We start from the raw sequence: 19236 nt of genomic DNA on the forward strand, positions 1-19236 counted from the left end.
GTCAGACAACTGTCTAAAGCAGCTGGAGAAGATGGATTTGGGCTGGGTCTTGCTCATCTGAAGCACTCTAAGACCCCAGTGTTTAAACGTGGGGCTTTTCTTCTGGGATACCATGATGTTCTGGATTAAGATCCAGTGGCAGAGCTGCATCCGTGGACATGAATGAGCACTAAGGGTGTCAGGATAAACCTCCAGGTGCCCTCCAGGCCCACGCAGAGAGAAACACCGAAGAGCAACCTTTGGAAAATGTGAGCTCTTTCCAGGTGCACCAGAGAGACTTTACTTTCATCTGGCAAACTTCTTGTGAGTTTGGAGGTAGTGGTTTGGTGGTAGGTTGTTGTGGCTTCTCAGGCTTAAGAAGGTTAACAAGGGGAAAAAAAAAAAAACATAGCATGCATTTCTTTCCACTCCCATCTAGGGTTTGGGGTTGCAAGTTTTTAGAGAAAGGAATTTGGCAAGAAAAGAATCCAGATGTAACTGACAGAAAAGTGACACATGGCAAAGCAACATCTCTGCTCTTAGGCACACTTGTTCCCGGCTACCAATAAACTGACAGAAACAGAAACCTTTCCCTTTAATATTTGTCACTGTCAAGGTCAAGGATGGACCTTAATACATCAAAATTGCATTTACTCTCTACCTGTTAAATACAGATTTACCCTTTACTAACAGTTAAAAATGCAAAAAAAAAAAAAAAAAAAAAAAACCTATAAAAGGTATAAGCAACTTACCTCGCTCCAGAACCTTCTGTACTTTGATATGGTTAGCACAGAATCCACTGTACAGTTTAAAGTGGTCCGCGTAATAAAGGAAAGAGCCTCCGAGGGAAAATAGTAATTTCTAGAAGGGCAGAGGGAAAAGTCAAATCAGACATGGTTTAATCAATGCGTGCCGGCTTGTGGCATTTGACAGCCCCGTGGCTTCTGTCAGACTCCACAGCACTAATGCCTTAAAGAAGTTCAGGCCTGCTCTGTCCACACAGGAGGTGGGGAACAGCCCAGGTGCTGCCCTGGCAGGTCTCTAGCTTGACTGCAGAGCTTCCAGCAGCAGAGCCTACTGACAGTGTGCAATCCAAGGACAAGAAACAAAGAAAGTTCTATAAAAGTACAGCTGACAAGGTGGGATGTAAACAATCTGAGAGGTGCATTAGTAAAGCTGATTCTGCATTGCTTGGGTAGAGTGATGCTGTCGGTATGGTTCCAGGTCCCCTTGGAGGGCTTCCTACCACACTGCGGCCTACACGGACGCTATGGAGCACCGGTGCTTCACAGAAGAGAGGGCTCGAGCCCAGCAATTAGAAACCTATTCTCTTAATCCCAGATCCACATGACCACAGGGAAGAAGGATTGGGCGCAGGGTGTAGGAGCTCCGGTTTCAGAAGCAACCACCCTGGATATCCTTAAAAGCAGCTGAGAAAAGAGCACCTGCGTGCTCAGCAACCAGGCGGGAGGTGCTGCCGGACTTCTGACTACCAGAAGTATGTGCACCAGGAAAAAAAAAAAAAAATACAGCCTTCCTTTACCACCCGCTAGAGGAAAATGGTACAAGGAAATAGTCACAGGACAATAAACAGTCAATAGTCACAGGACAAGAAATTCTTTCTCATGAGAGAATTTTGCACCTAGCCACTTATTTTCACTTTAAGCCTAAATCTGAGATACTTACTCTAAATTGTGAGGGGGTTTCTAGGGTATTAAAGTCAGATGATGCTGAAATCCCATCCTCCAGGGTCTCCAGAAACACCTTCTGAAACTCAAGCATCTCTGGCAAACTTCCAAAAAGTGACTCCATCTATGTGAAGATCAGGATTTGAAATGAGGGGATTAGCCATGAAGTTCGCGATACCACGCTAACTCTTAGGCCCACAAATAAATCACAAGGAAATTCTTCACGGAGAAGCAGACAGAAAGTAAATCCTTTAAGAAGACAGCACGTTCATTATGGGATATGGCTTATACATAAAAAGTTTCACAGCTCCATCCCCTATAATTCTCTATTCCTACAGTAACTTTTTAAGTGGATGTAAAATTCTCAGAATTCAAATCAAGAAAAACGTAAGTCACTAGAAAAGAACTAATTATGTGGTTTAACATTACAAAGATATGTATTGAAAAGGAATTTCTGATCACACTCTCTTCTACCTCAAAAAGACCATAACCATCCCTCTGCCTTTGTAAATGCTCTGCCACTGAGTCATGCAGCCGAGGCCACAGCAGTGGCTTAGGAGGAGACTATGCCTGGGACTCTCAGAAGACCCTTAAGTCTTGGGATGTTCTTTTGGGATCAATAGAGAGCATCTCGTAGGAGTTCTGCTAAAAGGCAAACAGAGACTAACCCGTGGATCACTGGACAGAAGGAAGGGGATTTTATGTACCTCATCTTGAGTAAGAAAGGTCTCATTCTGAAGTGGCTCCAAGTATAACTCAAAGAGGCAGCTCAGATCCTGAAAGAAAACATACGAAAGTGTCTTCAATGCTTTAGTCTCCAAAATACCCACAAGATTTGGGTAGCAGCAACCTGGCAGCAGCTCCCAAGGCTCCCATCAGGATAAAGAAGTTTATGCCTTGTTGAAATTATTATTATTTTTTTTATTTTTTTTGAGATGGAGTCTTGCTCTGTCACCCAGGCTGGAGTGCAGCAGCGCGATCTCAGCTCACTGCAACCTCTGTCTCCTGGGTTCAAGAGATTCTCCTGCCTCAGCCTCCCAAGTAGCTGGGACTACAGGTACACTCCACCATACTCAGCTAATTTTTGTATTTTTAGTAGGGGCCGGGTTTCACCGTGTTGGTCAGGCTGGTCTTGACTCCTGACCTCAGGTGATCCTCATGCCTCAGCCTCCCAAAGTGCTAGGATTACAGGCGTGAGCCACCACACCCAGCCTTTGTTGAAATTCCTTACCCTAAAAGTAGTGATTATTGCTCACCTAATTCAAAGAAGTTAATATCACAATACAGGCAACAGCTGGATTCCATACCTTTATGGATTCCATACCTCTGCCTCTCTTCGGGCCACTGCAGCAGGGGCACTCACTTCCCTGCAGAGGAAGGAGGTCTGTGTGGCACTAGTGTCAGATGCAAACCAGCTCCTGGCTTCTTCTGCCTCAGGGAGCAGAGTGAGGTCCAGCGTGGAGCTGGGAGGGTCAAGATCTGGGGAGCCCTTCAACTTTGGGGCTGACTGATTTGCAGAATCTCAAATTCACAGATTCAAAGTCAATAAAAAATTCCTACAGAGCTGCAGCTCTAATGGCTAAATTCTCAGCCATATTTGGGTCTCTTGTAAATGAGGCTCCGGCAGGACAGTATAGTGGGAGTAGACTGCAGTTACAAAACCCATGAGCGAAAGATTTTGTTTAATAATTTGAAACAAAAGCTGGGCATGGTCATGCCTATAATCCCAGCATTTTGGGAGGCAGAGGCAGGCAGGTGGATCACCTGAGGTCAGGAGTTTGAGACCAGCCTAGCCAACCTGGTGAAACCATTCCTACTATTAAAAAAAAAAAAAAAAAAAAAAAAAAAAAAAGCTGGATGTGGTGGCCCATGCCTGTAGTCCCAGCTACTCAGGCTGAGGCAGGAGAATCACTTGAACCCAGGAGATGGAGGCTACAGTGAGCCAAGATCATGCCACTGCACTCCAGCCTGGGTGACAGAGCGAGACTCCATCTCCAAAATAATAATAATAATAATTTGAAGCCAAGGCCAGGATATAGTTTAGTGATAGAAAAGATTTCTCTTTTATTCTGAAGAATTTTGAGCCCTAAAATACTAGAGGCAGTTGACTGCAAAGTCAGCTATAATAACTCCCTCACTTCCCAAGAGGGGAATCTAAGACCCAGGGCTTTTTAAAGCCCAAAGCGCCCCGCAGAACTTTCTGGCCTTAGTTCGGAGAGCAAGGCAAGGCCTGTGACACGGATGCTGTTTCACAATAAAAACCTCCCTGACCTTCCCTCACCATATTCCACACTGGACTGCTCAGAGAAGGGAGATGACAGAAGTTACTGAATCATACCTCAGGGAACACAGAGATGCCAGCAATTTCAAGGAGCATGCAGGGACCCAGGTTAAAAAACGACAAGATTCTGTGTTAAGCGTCAGCAACAAAAAAGAAATTAAGAGACGGTGGTGTGTGTGTGAATCACAACAGGCGCCAAGTGCGGGTTACTTTGCCCGAGAGTGTTGGGGCCTGGCAGTCATTCCTCACAGGCTGGTACTGCCCGGGAGGACTTACTGGGCCGCAAGGTCAGGTCTGCGCAGAGCTGCGGGGGCAAAGGGCTGTGACCCGAGGAGCCCTGAGGAAACAAAGTGCAGGTTTCTTGCAGAGAGAAGGGAGAGTCGGTCCTTGTCTACTTCACCCATGACACCATCTGAGTCCTCCAGCCTGTCACTGAAATGACCCTCCTGGGGCAGCGTGGCCTAACAGGAAACTCTAACAACACTTTTAACAAAAAGGGACATCAGTTCTTCTCTCAGCTCTGCCCTTGACTCTGGGGGCGAGAGCTCCATGACTATTCTCAAGATGTCAGAAGGGCTCTGAAGCTTCCAAAATACCTACAGCTCCACACAGCGACATGGAAAAAGGTGACTGTGGAGACGGGATTATTCAGAACTCGAGTCTGAACAGCCCGGCTGTTCACTTCATCTCCACACCCTGGATGCAGGACAAGACATAATGGAAAATGAAACTAAACTGTCATCTCTCTAACTTTTCTTTCTCCCCTTTGAGACCAAAAGAAGGGGCTTTGGGAAGCTACGTGTGAATAAGGCCTTAGGTAAAGTCCAGGTAAAACAGTGACATCAACGAAAGGGGAAGCTCAGATCTGTCTTGCAGAGAAAGAAGGTAATAGCCGCATGTGTGTGCCAAGCCTTAATTCAAGGACTCAGCACCTCAGAATTGGAAGGCATTTAGAGAAGGGGACCGAGTGTCTCAGACCCCAAATACGGGAGTTGAAGGGGGCTGTCCACCAGGCAGCAAGACGAAGGCAAAGCCGGGCCTGGACCCTCAGCCCACCGCACCACGCCACACTGCTCCAGTAACTGACAAATGAAGCCAGCTTCAAATGGTCCCAAAGCTCTAGGAAACACTTAAAGCAAAAGAACCTGCTCCCCAGGCTCCTGTGTGCTTCAAAAAATCTTTCTCAAACCACTGACTTGGGGCTTATGAGATGAATAAATGAATTCTTCGGGTACTCAAGATACTCGGCAACTGCCCCTTCATAATGGTGCAAGGATATTCCCACGTGCTGACCACTCCCCAGTGCATGCGCCCCAGTTCTACACGATGACAACCATCAGGCAGGGCTGGCCCGGGCCACCGTCAGGACTGTGGGCCCTGGATCAGCCGTCACGTACGTACAGATTGTTCCCAAGTTCCTCATCACCTAAAATCATCTCTCTCCCCTTTTACTAAACCAGTACAGACTCCCTTCCCACAGATTGCAAATGACAAACCAGAACATCTGTTTCCATAGTGAAAGCTACCTTGGTAACAAAATAAGCCAAGGATCTAATTTTTTTCTGAGTCTCCTCAGCTCTTCCACCCTCTCACTCGTCCCCTCCCTTCTTTGAGCAATTTACTGATTCAAGGAGCAGGCGTCCCCCTGGGGAGTGGCAGGTGTCCCGGGCAGAAGTGATCTGGGGACCTCTGCCAGCATACCACTCGCCATCAGCAAAGAGGCGCGAATGCACGAATGCCCAGCGCTTCCCTTACCTTCACGTAGGACTTCTCTGTGTCCACAAGCTCCTGGATGACTTTGCGGAGGCGGTCTGCATCAGAGAGGTGGCGGGCCAGAGGCCTTGGAGGAGGATCCTGACTCTCCCGCGGTCCTTCCATGCCGTTGGCCTGAGTGTCGTTAAAACTCCTGCACAGTGCAGTGATCTGCTCAGCACTCTGAGAGAGGACAAGAGGTGGAAAATAATGCACGGGGCCCTCCCTGTTAGTATCCGCTGCCCCCAAGGGCACCAAGTGTCTCTGTCTGTGCTCGATAGGAATCTCAGAGGGGCCTCGGTGTAGGGCAAAGGGTTTCATTCACCTCAGACCCCTCTGGCTATCATTTCAGATCTGAGTGAGGAAGATGTGCACCCACACTCATGTTCGGTGTTTACACACAAAGCTCTCCATTGTCACATCAGCTGTTAGGTGTGTCTTTGGACCTGAAATTACAGTCATTGCCTAGGGCTGACCCTCTGCAGTCAAGGTGAGGTAGCTCTGAAATCAAGAAGTTATGGCTTTCTAGGGAGCAACAAGAGCAGATGGCCTCAACAGGCCCACCCGGTCCCCTCAATGGTTAGCCTAATCCAGTTTTCCATCTCCCACACAGAACGGCCCGGAGAGACTCAGGAAAGATGCAGCCCAAGAGCAATTTCAGGATGACCTGGCCACAGTGGGCCTGGAGTTCTGCCCTCCAGTCTAACCGCTCAGCTCCACAGTTTTGTGGCAAGTAGAATTATGAGTGAAAAAGTCTTGAGCTGGTGCACATGCTAGTAATGGAGTAGAAGCAGATGAAGATGGTAACACCCTCGCCCTAAAGGGGTGCAGAGCCCTGCAGAGTGCACAGGCAGGGAGTAGAAGACACAGAAGGCCTGGCGAGGATGAGCGGCCAGGGTTCAACCAGCCCCAGGGAAAACCTCCGTAAGAAGGGAGCTAAGCTGGTCTTAGCAGGGAGCCAGGACCAGGCCTAGGGAATGTGGGCTCAAAGGAAATACTCGCTCCCAGTCATGGGAAAGGAATCACATAGATGAAGAGACAAAAAGGAACATGACCATCTGGGGGACCGCTGGCCTTTGATGTAAGCTCCTATTCAGACAGAAGCACCATGTGCTGCTGCCTTCTCAAGGACAGCCTATCTGTATCCACCTGCCTTTGGCTGGAAAGCCTCACAGGTATCTACCCTGAAACGCTTCCACAGTTGCCGGAGCAGGGTCAGATTACAAAGTGTCCTTTTACTTCTCATTCTTTCCATTCCACCCACACATCTCCACCCCACCTCACCACCTCCCCATCTGGAAGCCCGGTGAGGGCAGGGTGGCTTCTTCCTTTCACATCTCCACCAGCAGCCAGCTCACTGGTCGGCACAGGAAGTACTCAGCGCACCTCTGCTGCACTGAAATTCTTACTGAACAACGCAGCTGAGTCCCAACACAAATGACTGGCATCCATCCAGAGTCAGCAACTTTTTGACTGTCAACTAAAAAACTCTCCTTTTCTCAGCTTAAATGCCTTCATGCCTGACCTCCATCCATCTCTGTCTTGGGTAAGAAGCTGAACTTCTTAGAAGCATCTCTTAATATTTACATAATTCATTTTCTTTGCTTGGATATTGCAGAACACAGCTTACACAAGCATGCTGGTCACCTTGGTAGCCTGATGCATGCTTTTTATACAATCTGTCTCCTGACAAACTGAAGCACCCCAAAGACAAAACAGGCCACTCTCAACTGCCCTCTCTGTTCTATGCTCCAACCCCCGCCAACACAGTTGTCATATGATGTTAATATACAATCCACATTAAAACTCAGCATTGATCTCTGGCTGGTCTTTCAGTTCAATTCAGTGGGCATCAATGGAGGGCCTGCTCTGCCTCCAAAAAAGTAGAAGAAAGTTCCTACACAAAGAAGTAAGGCTCGTCAAGGATGGAAACCCCAAAGCATAGCCTAAGGCAGTCTGGAATCAACAGACTTGTGTGGAACAAATGAAGAGTTGTAATGCACATTAAATGAATAGAGGCAGCATTTTGGAATCCGTTGTTCGGGAAGGCTTCGGTGAAAGGGTTGTAACATGTCCTGGAGGGAGCATGCTCCAAGGGAGAACCAGAGAAAGTGCCAAAGGTGCAGTGGGAAAAGGAGCCCAGTAACGTTCCAAGCCTACCTCAAGGGGCAGGTAAGGGTGAGACCCTAACAGATGTCTGCCGTGGGAACTCCCAGATGGCTGAGCGTCTTCAATAGAATCGCTTCTCTTTTGAGTGGGGCACTACTGAAAAGATAACTGAAAATGTGGAGGCAACTTCAGAGCTGGGTAACAGGCAGAGGCTGGAACAGTTTGGAGGGCTCAGAAGAAGACAGGAAAATGTGGAAAAGTTTGGAACTTCCTAGAGACTTGTTGAATGGCTTTGACAAAAATGCTGGTAGTGATATGAATTATAAGGTCCAGGCTGAGTGGTCTCAGATGGAGATGAGGAACTTGTTGGGAACTGGAGCAAAGGTGACTCTTGTTATGTTTTAGCCAACAGATTGGCAACATTTTGCCCCTGCCCTAGAGATCTGTGGAACTTTGAACTTGAGAGATGATTTAAGGTATTTGGCAGAAGAAATTTCTAAGCAGCAAAGAATTCAAGATGTGACTTGAGTGCTGGTAAAGGCATTCAGCTTTATAGAGAAGGCAGAGCATAAAACTTTGGAAAATTTGTAGCCTAACAATGCAATAGAAAAGAAAATTCCATTTTCTGAGGAGAAATCTAAGCTGGCTGCAGAAATTTGCATAAGTAAAGAGGAACTGAATGTTGATCCCCAAGACAATCACAAAAAATGTCTCCAGGGCATGTCAGAGGTCTTGACAGCCCTTCCCATCACAGGCCTGGAGGCCTAGGAGGAAAAAGTGGTTTCCTGAGCCAAGCCCAGGGTCCCCATGCTATGTGCAGCCTAGGGACTTGGTGCCCTAAGTCCCAGCCACTCCAACCATAGCCGAAAGGAGCAAACATAGAGCTTGGGCTGTGGCTTCAGAGAGTGCAAGTCTCAAGCCTTGACAGCTTCCATGTGGTATTGAGCCTGCCAGTGCACATAAGTCAAGAATCAGGGTTTCAGAACCTCCACCTAGATTTCAGAGAATGTATGGAAATGCCTGGATGTCCAGGCAGAAGTTTGCAGCAGGGGCAGGGCTCTCATGGAGAACCTCCACTAGGGCAGTGCAGAAAGGAAATGTGGGGTTGGAGCCCCACACAGAGTCCCTACTGGGGCACTGCCTAGTGGAGCTTTGACAAGAGGGCCACCATTCTCCAGAGCCCAGATCCACTGACATCTTGCACCCTGTGCCTGGCAAAGCTGTAGACACTCAACACCAGCCTGTGAAGGCAGCCAGGTAGGAGTCTGTATCCTGTAAAACCCCAGGGACAGAGCTACCCAAGACCATGGGAACCCATCTCTTGCATCTGCGTGACCTGGATGTGAGACATGGAGTCAAAGGAGATCATTTTGGAGCTTTAAGATTTCACTGTCCCACTGGATTTCGGAATTGCATGGGGCCTATAGCCCCTTTGTTTGGGCCAATTTCTCCCATTTGGAATGGCTGTATTTATCCAATGCCTGTACCCCCATTGTATCTAAAAAGTAACTAACTTGCTTTCGATTTTACAGGCTTATAGGTGGAAGGGACTTGCCTTCTCTGGGATGAGATTTTAGACTGTAGACTTTTGGGTTAATGCTGAAATGAGTTGAGACTTTGGGGGACTGTTAGGAAGGCATGATTGGTTTTCAAATGTGAAGATATGAGATTTGGGAGGGGCCAGGGCAGAATGATATGGTTTGGCTCTGTGTCCCCACTCAAATCTCATCTTGCAGCTCCCATAATTCTCATGTATTGTGGGAGGGGCCCAGTGGGAGATAATTGAATCACGGGGTGGATCTTTCCCATAGTGTTCTTGTAATAGTGAATAGGTCTCACAAGATCTGATGATTTTAAAAACAGGAGTTTCTCTGCACAAGCTCTCTCTTTGCCTGCTGCCATCCACATAAGATGCGACTTGCGCTTTTATTTTTTTTATTTTTTTTTTTGAGACAGAGTCTTGCTCTGATGCCCAGGCTGGAGTGCAGTGGCACAATCTCAGCTCACTGCAACCTCTGCCTCCTGGGTGCAAGCAATTCTCCTGCCTCAGCCTCCCAAGTAGCTGGGATTGCAGGTGCCCACCACCATGCCTGGCTAATTTTTGTATTTTTAATAGAGATGGGGTTTTGCCATGTTGGCTAGATTTGTCTTAATCTCCTGACATCAGGTGATCCGCCCACCTCAGCATACAAAGTGCTGGGATTACACGCATAAGCCACTGCGCCCAGCTTCATGGGTGTTTCTTAAAAAACTCCCCCAAGTGTTGCTAATGTGTGGCATGCATGAGAATTGCTGGTCTGCTCTTCATACAGCTCACATTCTGCTTGGATTTCTGGGAGTGGTGCTGGCTCCAGTGGGATCACCTGTCCCAGCGTCCCCACTGAGGTATGTGGACTGAGCTCACAGGCTAGAGGAAATAGATGGAATCACAGCCATGACTCTGGTGTTCTGGGTGTGGCCTCCTATGAACTGAGCTAAAATGTTCATGATGATAATAATCAGACTTCAAGACTCACTGATTTGAAATCTCTCTACTGGGATTTGCACCACCAGCTCAAACAATATAATTCTGCAGTCCTGAAAACTAACAGTTCCCAGGGCTATAGAATCCATATTAAGCTTGAATATACCGTATAAAATAAGATCTGATAAAACGCATCGTAAGTTAAATGGCATCTGGTGAGATTATGGCTTTGCTTTACTGGGATGTCAAAAATCACACCTAACAATGCAGTGTTAAAGTAACGAGATCTTATAAATAAAGTATCTTGCCATTTTAGAAAACCAGAACTCATTTTATGAACTTTTCTGGTAAGATTAACTTCCAAAAAGTGAATGTTAGCTGAGATTTTTCATAGCAAATCTACTTCTTAAAGTACCACAATTAAGTGCTCAAGTGCTAGAAAGCCACCTTTTACACATTTAACATTTTAGCTGTTGTCTAAGGGAGTTGGTGAGGATTACTTGGAACCAAAAGGAGGCAGGGCCCCCAGAAGGAGAAGAGTAATTATAAACGTGACTTTTCAGATTGTATCTGAAGGAGTCACTGGGGTGGTTACATTTCAGTTCATCCATCATTTGTGATGTTTATGAACATTAGAGGGACATTCTGGGTGGACCTGATCAGCACTTTATAGGAATAGTGATTATCTGGGCTGAGATGTCTTCACATGCATATGTGGTGACAGGCCTGAAAAGCACAGATGAGACTCAGAAGGCCCGGGCTGCAGTCCAGGCTCAGCCCCTAGCCTTCCATGTGCTCCTGGGCAAGTCTCGATTCTAAGTCTTCAGTGTCCTTCCTGATGAAGAGGCAGCAAGAATGCCTATTCCATTAAGTTACTGCTAAAATTGCCTCTTGGGTCAAGAAGAAAAGGAAACTCGTGTTTGCTGAGCAGTTGCTGTGCACCAGGCACAGGCAGGAGGTTTCTCATAGAACATGCCAGCATTGCAGTTTTACCATGACTCTCCAGGGCTTTCCAGCTGACAGGCGAGGAGGCTTCAGCCAGACCTTAAATGGCACAGGGGGCCCATTCCCCTTTCTAGCTCTGCTCCTCTCTCTAGCTCCAGTCCCCTCTTTAGCTCTGCTCCATCTCTAGCTCTGTTCACCTCTCTAGCTGTCTACACAGCCCCTGCCACTCCCAGGTATTTAGCAGAGCACAGGCAAAGCAATCTAGTTCCTCACTCCTCCTACTGCCTCTGCCTCCCATGTGGTCAGGCTCTCCTGGCCCCAAGTGTTCTAGGGATGCAGCCACCTGCCTCTGGAGACCACCTGTGCTTAGAGAGGCAAACACAGCTCATATGCAGACAACTGGGACATCTATTGAGCCTATTCCACCCCCACCCCAGGAATGCTGCTTCAAAAGCAAAAGACTGGCCTGGCACAGTGGCTCATGCCTGTAATCCCAACACTTTAGGAGAATGAGGCAGGTGGCTCACTTGAGCCCAGGAGTTCAAGACCAGCCTAAAAAACATAAGGGAAACCCATCACTACAAAAGATTTAAAAAATTAGCTGGCCATGGTGGCACACACCTATGGTCCCAGCTACTCAGAAGGCTAAGGCAGGAGGATCGCTTGAACCCAGGTCAAGACCATCCTGGACAACACATAGGGAAACCCATCTTTACAAAAGATAAAAGATTAGCCGGCTGTGTGGCACACGCCTGTGGTCCCAGCCACTCAGGATGCTGAGGCAGGAGTTCAAGGTTACAGTGAGTTATGAGGACACCACTGAGTGACAGAGCAAGGCCTTGTCTCTAAAAGTAAATAAATAAAAGCAAAAGACAGATGACCACAAGTTGGGGGTAGGAGTATGTGAGGATTCAGTTGCCTAATGGCATGTGCATATGCAGAATAAAAAACACGGGCACTTGAAGTGGGGGCCTCAGATTGGTGTTTTCCAGTTCAAAGGAATCAATGCTACAAACTTGGGTTCATCACGGGCCTCAGCTTTCATAAAAGAGCATGAAATCAATATTTTCTTTATGAAGTCATAAAAGATTAAATGAAAACATTTTTTTCCAAAACTATGCTGTCTGGAAAAGCAATGATATTGAACCCCACCCCCCACAAAAAAAATTTCTCTCAAATTGTTTTTGTTTTGTTTTTTTGAGACAGGGTCTCATTGTGCCACCCAGGCTGGAGTGCAGTGGTATAATCATAGCTCACTGCAGCCTCAAACTCCTGAAATTAAGCGACCCTCCCACCTCAGCCTCCCAAGTAGCTGGAACTCCAGGTGCATGCCACCATACCCAGCTAATTCTTCTGATTTCTAGTAGAGAAGGGGGGTCTCACTATGTTCCCCAGGCTGGCCTCAAACTCCTGAGCTTAAGCGGTCCTCCCACCAAACTGCTGGGATTATAGGCGTGAGCCACCACACCGGGCCTTTATTTCAGTTTTTAAGGTTATACTAAGGTTAATGGTTGATCCCTGCTTGAAAATGATTTTATCTTATTTATAGATGAGGAGCAGCCCACTCAAGAGCTCTGAATTCAGGCAGACATCTAAGCAGTTATTTTTGTTTTAATGTTATGGGTAAGGACATCTTCTTGTCTATTTTCAAGGAGCCCATAAACCCATTTCTTAGGAGTGGCAAGAAAACTGCTTAGGATGATCAAGCAGCTCGCCTAGACCCTCTTTGAAGGGATGCAGGGACAGAGTCTTTGTCAAACCAAGCTCTGAGTCACTCAGATGAACCTTCTAATCTGGGCTCAGCACAATACTTTTCATTAGAAAGATGCCCGGACGGCCTCCTCTTGATGAGAGTTTGTAAAATCTGTTCCCTTGATCACAACAACTTTGATATTTTGTCTTACTTAGAGACATCACAGCCTGAGGCCTTTCAACTTTCCTGTGAGTTTTGGAATCTAAAAAAAACTACTATGGGATAGGTACATCACATTACTCAGAACTATTTCAAGACGATGCCTGAAATTTCGTAGCTACTGCATGAAATACGTGGCAGAAGTCCACTGCATCAGAAGCTGAGCTACGGGTGCCCACCTTTCCTGGCTCAAGGTGCAGCTGTGGCCTCATTTAGGGATTCTGGGTACTGCAAACTCTTGTCAATGGCACTTGTTTATATTGCTTGAGCTCAGAAAACACTTTCGGTCTAAGAAAAAAGGTTTAAAAGTGCTGCCTAATTTGGGGTAATGTTGCATACAGAAACAAGGATGAAGGACAGCATTTGCAGTGTGTACTATATTTCAACTCCTGGTTTAGAGGAAAAGCATGTTAACTTTGGGGGGAATCTGAAACAGACATAACCAACACAGAAAGCTACAAGGAAAGAGGCTGCCATGCTGTTTGGTGAGCTGGTCCCGTCACTTTGCAGTATGATCTTTTGGCAGATCCCTGGCTGCCCCTCACGGCCTCCTCTCCCTCCACATGCTGACCTACTCTGTGTTGAGCCATAGGCCTGGACTGAATCCTGACCCACTCTGTGCTGAGCCATCAGCCTGGACTGAATCCAAGTCTAATGTCCTCAGAGTTTCCCCAGGACATCAGTCAGAAGAACTAGGGTTCTGCTGCTTCTCCTGCACCTAAATAGAAAGCTAGAAAAAATACAAAATACATTTAGGCCTGAGACAAACAGTCAATTATCCTTAAGGAAAGGTGTGTGATTTATATGGTTTGTGTTCTCATACGCTGAGCACTTACAATATTCCCAGTTCATTGTCTAGAAGGCATGAGGAGGCTGCACTACGAAATAATCTCAGAGCGCAACGGCACTGTCAGCTGTCACACTGGAGCAAATTCATTAAGTCAGAAAAGTTCCCTTTAGGAAAAGAGAAAAAAAAAAAAAAAAAAGTCTGAAAATTGCACAAAGGACTTTTCTCAACTCACTCTGAACTTCGTGAAAGTCACTGTCTAACTTACAGAAAGATCTAATATTATCCTCAAATATCACTGGCAGGGATGGAATCTAGAAGGACCACAGAGGACTGAATGACTTCCCCAGTTTTTTTTTTTTTTTTTTTTTTGGAGACAGAGTTTCACTCTGTTGCCCAGGCTGGAGTGCGGTGGCGCAATCTTGGCTCAGTGCAACCTCTGCCTCCTGGGTTCACGCCATTCTCCTGCCTCAACCTCCCACGTAGCTGGGATTACAGGTGCCTGCCACCAAGTCTGGCTAATTTTTGTATTTTCAGTAGAGACAGGATTTCAGTTTCATCATGTTAGTCAGGCTGATCTCAAACTCCTGACCCCAGGTGATCCACGTGCCACGTCCTCCCAAAGTGCTGGGATTACAGGCGCGAGCCACCATGCCCAACACAGACGATGCTCTTGAGTGGGGGTGGATCCGGCACACCTGGACTGCACATGGGAACAAGGGGCCCCTGGCCTGCACATCCAGCTGCAGCTACCCTGGGCCACCCCACTGCAGCCAGGTCAGGATTCTAGGGCTGAACTCTGTTAAGTGCGTGGGGGGAAGCTGGCAGGGCCCACAGGCCGATAGAGGGCAACACCACATCCAGTTTCTCCTGGACTGGCATGCTCAGTAGAGCCGAGGAGGAAAAGGGCAGCATGGCAGTCCCTTGGCAGGTATGGTGGGAGTTAAAAAAACAGGTTCAAGATCCTAGTGACGTTTACAGTTGAGGGACAAACCATTCATTTGATAGTGATACACTGAAAAGTCCAGGGAAATGGCATGAAAGTTTTACATTTATCAAAATGGTACAAAAAGGATGAAGAAATGCTGCTCCAAAGAGCCCCATATTATTTGTCTTCTAGACTAGACGGTTCCATTTCCAAAGGTTCTATTTCCTGTGCAGAACGAGAACATAAACTGAAAGTAAACAGTCACCTAAAGAAATTGCGGTATGAATAGGAGCTATATGCAGCAGCTGCCAGTGATGCCAGAGACCAACATCTGCTGACCAGAAGAGAAGGACGTGATTTACTGGTAAGGGAAGAAAGTAGGGCCGGGTACCGTGGCTCACGCCTATAATCCCAGCACTCTGGGAGGCCAAGGTGGGCAGATCACTTGATGTCAGGAGTTTGAGACCAGCTTGGCCAACATGGTGAAACCCCATCTCTACTAAAAATACAAAAAAAAAAAGCCAGGCTTGGTGGCACATGCCTGTAATCCCAGCTACTAAGGAGGCTGAGTTGGGAGGATTGCTTGAACCCGGGAGGCAAAGGTTGCAGTGAGCCAAGATCGTGCCACTGTACTCCAGCCTAGGTGACAGAGTGAGACTCTATCGCAAAAAAAAAAAAAAAAAAAGGTAGGTCTGCCACTTTAAAGTAATTTTTATGTATATTTACTATATATAAATATGTAGGCATCGATTTTTATAAAATTGAACTATATGTATAATAAATGCAGTGGTTAACACTGCCTTTCAAGTTATTTTCATCTTTTGGCTTATCTGAGCTATCTCATTTTTTTATAGCAGTTGAATTTTTACAACTTTTAATGGAATCTTTTCCTACCACTTAAAAAAAAAGATTTGAGGCTGGGCGCGGTGGCTCAAGCCTGTAATCCCAGCACTTTGGGAGGCCGAGACGGGCGGATCACGAGGTCAGGAGATCGAGACCATCCTGGCTAACACTGTGAAACCCTGTCTCTACTAAAAAATACAAAAAACTAGCCGGGCGAGGTGGCGGGCGCCTGTAGTCCCAGCTACTTGGGAGGCTGAGGCAGGAGAATGGCGGTAAACCCGGGAGGCGGAGCTTGCAGTGAGCTGAGATCCGGCCACTGCACTCCAGCCTGGGCGATAGAGCGAGACTCCGTCTCAAAAAAAAAAAAAAAAAAAATTTGAGGCAGAAAAGGCCTGATAAGACATTCTGCTTCCATAAAGACACTAATGAACAAGAATGGCACCATTGCTCCTTGAGTCTGGCTGGGAAGACAAGCTTTGAGCAAGTCATTCACAGGTAACCAGTGCCTGAAGTGTGGGATCCTACGGAAACACAACAGAGAGCTACTCTGGTTGGAGCAAGGACAGGAACAGCTAACACTGGAGTCAGGGTTAAAGTCAGCTAAACTATGTACAGCTTGGGGCTGGGGGAAGCACAGAGTGTGTCAGGAACTGAAGGCTAGTGTAACTGTGGCCCAAGGCAGGAGAGACAGGCAGGGTCTGGCAGGTGCGAGTTAGGAACTATGGACACTGCAAAGACAAGAGGGGCATGAGGTGGTGAACTTTCTATGAAGGAGACGAGCTCAGGGGAGAGCAGGGGTGGGTGGAGGAGACCTACCTGGAAGTGAGTTCAGCAGCCCCTGCCACCTACTGGACACATAGCTTACAGGTGACAGCATGATGGGCTATGTGGTGGATTTGCACTCTCGGTGCTACAGGTGTCACCTGGTGATATGGTTTGGTTCTGTGTCCCCACCCAAATCTCACCTTGAATTGTAATAATCCCCATGTGTCGTGGGAGGGACCTGGTGGGAGGTAATGAATCACGGTGGTGGATTTCTCCCATGCTGTACTGGTAATAGTGAAAAGTCTCACAAGATCTGATGGTTTTATAAAGGGCAATTCCCCTGCACATGCTCTCTTGCCTGTTGCCATGTAAGATGTGACTTTGCTCCTCCTTCACCTTCTCCCATGATTGTGAGGCCTCCCCAGCCATGTGGAACTGTGAGTTCATTAAACTTCTTTTTCTTTATAAATTACCCGGTCTCAGGTATTTCTTCATAGTGGTATGAAAATGAACTAATACACCTGGGCTCTGCCCCCTTTCATGATCCAACTGCAAGCGTAAAACTCACACCAAGGGTCTTAGAGTATGCTTGGGATTAAGCTTTCCTTCAACAATTACTTTTTTCAAGACAGGAGACTTAGGCACACAGGTTCTGGCGTTAAAACCTTGGCCATGGCAATGACCAGTGGTGTGATCATGGCTAACTGCTCCCTGACTCAGTCTACTTGCCTGTAAAAGCAGGGATCACATTTAAAAGGCAGTCGAGAGCATTCAGTGAGATAAAATATGTAAAAATACTTAGCATAGTACAAGGATTCCACAAAGGCCAGGGCTCAATGAAAGTTATAATTTGCACAGGGCATTCAATGTCACAAGTTCTTCTATTTTTACAAGTATGCCAGAATAAATTTTCTGAGTGCCTCAAAGGAAGGACAAGAACAGTCAAATTCATCCATCAGCAGTTTCTTACTGGACACCTCCTGTCTGCCAGGCTCTGTTCTGGGTGTGAGGATAAAAGGCAGAAAGAGATGACAGGCACAGTGACAACAAAACTCAGTATCTCAATAAAGTGGAGAGGGCTGTGGGAAGAGTAACACAGAGGGGAGGCGTGCAGAAGGCCAGGGCTGGAATGAGCAGCTTCAGTCATGTTCAGAGAGGGAGGAGGTGGGTGGCCACCGCTGTCTGGAGGAAATGTGGACTTACTTCCCTGAGAAGGCAGAGGGCATGTGCATGTCCCAAATGGCAAGTCCTTGGTGCCTAGAGGGCATGCCCCAGGAAGGCAGGTCAGAGCTACATGCTGGAGAGAGGAAGCGCCATGGTCACTGCTGTGGGGCTTCCCAGACCAGAGTCACAGGCAGGGCCCCTGCTCCCCAGGAGGAAGCAACTGAGCAGCTGGTGGCAGAGCAGTGGGAACAGGAGGAGCGTCGTGCTTGTGTGTCCTCGCTGCCTGCCTTCTGCTTGGTTTCCTTATTTAACAGGAGTTTGGTCGGAATTCAGGAATGAATAAGATGTTCTCTCTGCCAAGGAAGTTTCAAGGGCTGGGGCAGCATTTCTACACAACCAGCCACTTCTTTCACATAAAATTCTGGGAGTTTCAATGTTACCCTTAAGGCTAATCTGTCTAATGTATGCCTCCTGTGCCAGGAACTGCATTTTCTCTAACCCATTTTTCACCCGGAAAGAAAGATACAGCTTTGCTTCCGATTCACCTGTGCACCAAGAAAGAGGCACATGGACCAGAACTTTTTCTTGACTTCTGGATACAAAAACATGACACTTACAGTATAAACAACTCTAATGACCCCACTCTGAAACAAACAGGTAAGTCAAGGTGGATCATCAGAGAAGGGGTCAGCAAACTAAAGCCTGCGGGCCAAATCCAGCCTGCCACTTGTTACTGGAAATAAAGTTTTATTAGAATTCTGCTACAGTCATTCCTGCTGTCTGCTCCTGTAAATAAAGTTTTATTAGAACTCTGCCATGCACACTCATCTCCATATTGGCTATGGCTGCTTTCACATTATAATGCAGAGTTGGCTAGTTTTGATGGGCCAAAATATTGACTATCTGGCCCTTTACAGGAAAAGTTTGCCAACTCCTGTTATAGAGAGATGAACCCAGATCAAAAAAGATTCTTCTTTTGAATTAAAACTCAAAATAATTTATAAAAATTCATTCTGAAACTTTTCAGTATGTATAAATTTTTTAAATGACTTTTATATGTTGTTGTCTAGAGACTACAATGATACTTTAATTCACACAAGGTATAAAAACTTTTATGTCGTATCCTTTTAACTATGTCAAAACAACAACAACAAAACACCTGCCTGCTTACCCAGCTCAGATCCAGGGCTCAGGAAAACAATGCCTAATTTCTCAACAATTTTTACTTTATTTTGTGCTGCTTTTTGATAAAAGGGATAATTCTTTTGCTTTTCCTGTGTCGTGATTTGGGGCATTAAGACATACTTAAATTCTTTGTGATAACCTTATATCATTTTACATTCATTCCAAGTACACTTATCTAATTAAAGAAGCCTCTAAACCGATATCTTTCAACTTGATTTTGGGGGAAAACATGTGCTCAACTATGACTTTTCTTATCTTTTAATATTACCCTTCACCTACACTTTCTCGTCCAGAAGTATTTATCCCAGTTCACAGCTCTCTTTTCATTCTCTCCCTTCAATCTTCTCATAGCCTACTTTTATTCTGATAATCACATAAATTAGTTTAAACTTTCATATTTACAATATCTCTCTCTTCTGTGGTGTTTTCATTTA

General features: G+C 46.4%; 1 protein-coding gene across 1 annotated transcript in view; it reads right to left on the reverse strand.

Moving 5' to 3' along the window:
• Window positions 1-19236, reverse strand: part of TIAM2 (TIAM Rac1 associated GEF 2) — a 217932-nt gene that overhangs the window by 11207 nt on the left and 187489 nt on the right. Inside the window, exons 16-19 of the mRNA XM_017892053.1 lie at window positions 5704-5883; window positions 2375-2443; window positions 1666-1791; window positions 732-840 (exon numbers count right to left, since the gene is read on the reverse strand). Of these exons, the coding sequence (XP_017747542.1) occupies window positions 732-840; window positions 1666-1791; window positions 2375-2443; window positions 5704-5883 (484 nt within the window). The remainder of the gene's footprint in view (window positions 1-731; window positions 841-1665; window positions 1792-2374; window positions 2444-5703; window positions 5884-19236) is intronic.

The sequence above is a fragment of the Rhinopithecus bieti genome, unplaced genomic scaffold (assembly GCF_001698545.2).
Source record: "Rhinopithecus bieti isolate Rb0 unplaced genomic scaffold, ASM169854v2 scaffold_1583, whole genome shotgun sequence".
NCBI lineage: Eukaryota > Metazoa > Chordata > Mammalia > Primates > Cercopithecidae > Rhinopithecus > Rhinopithecus bieti.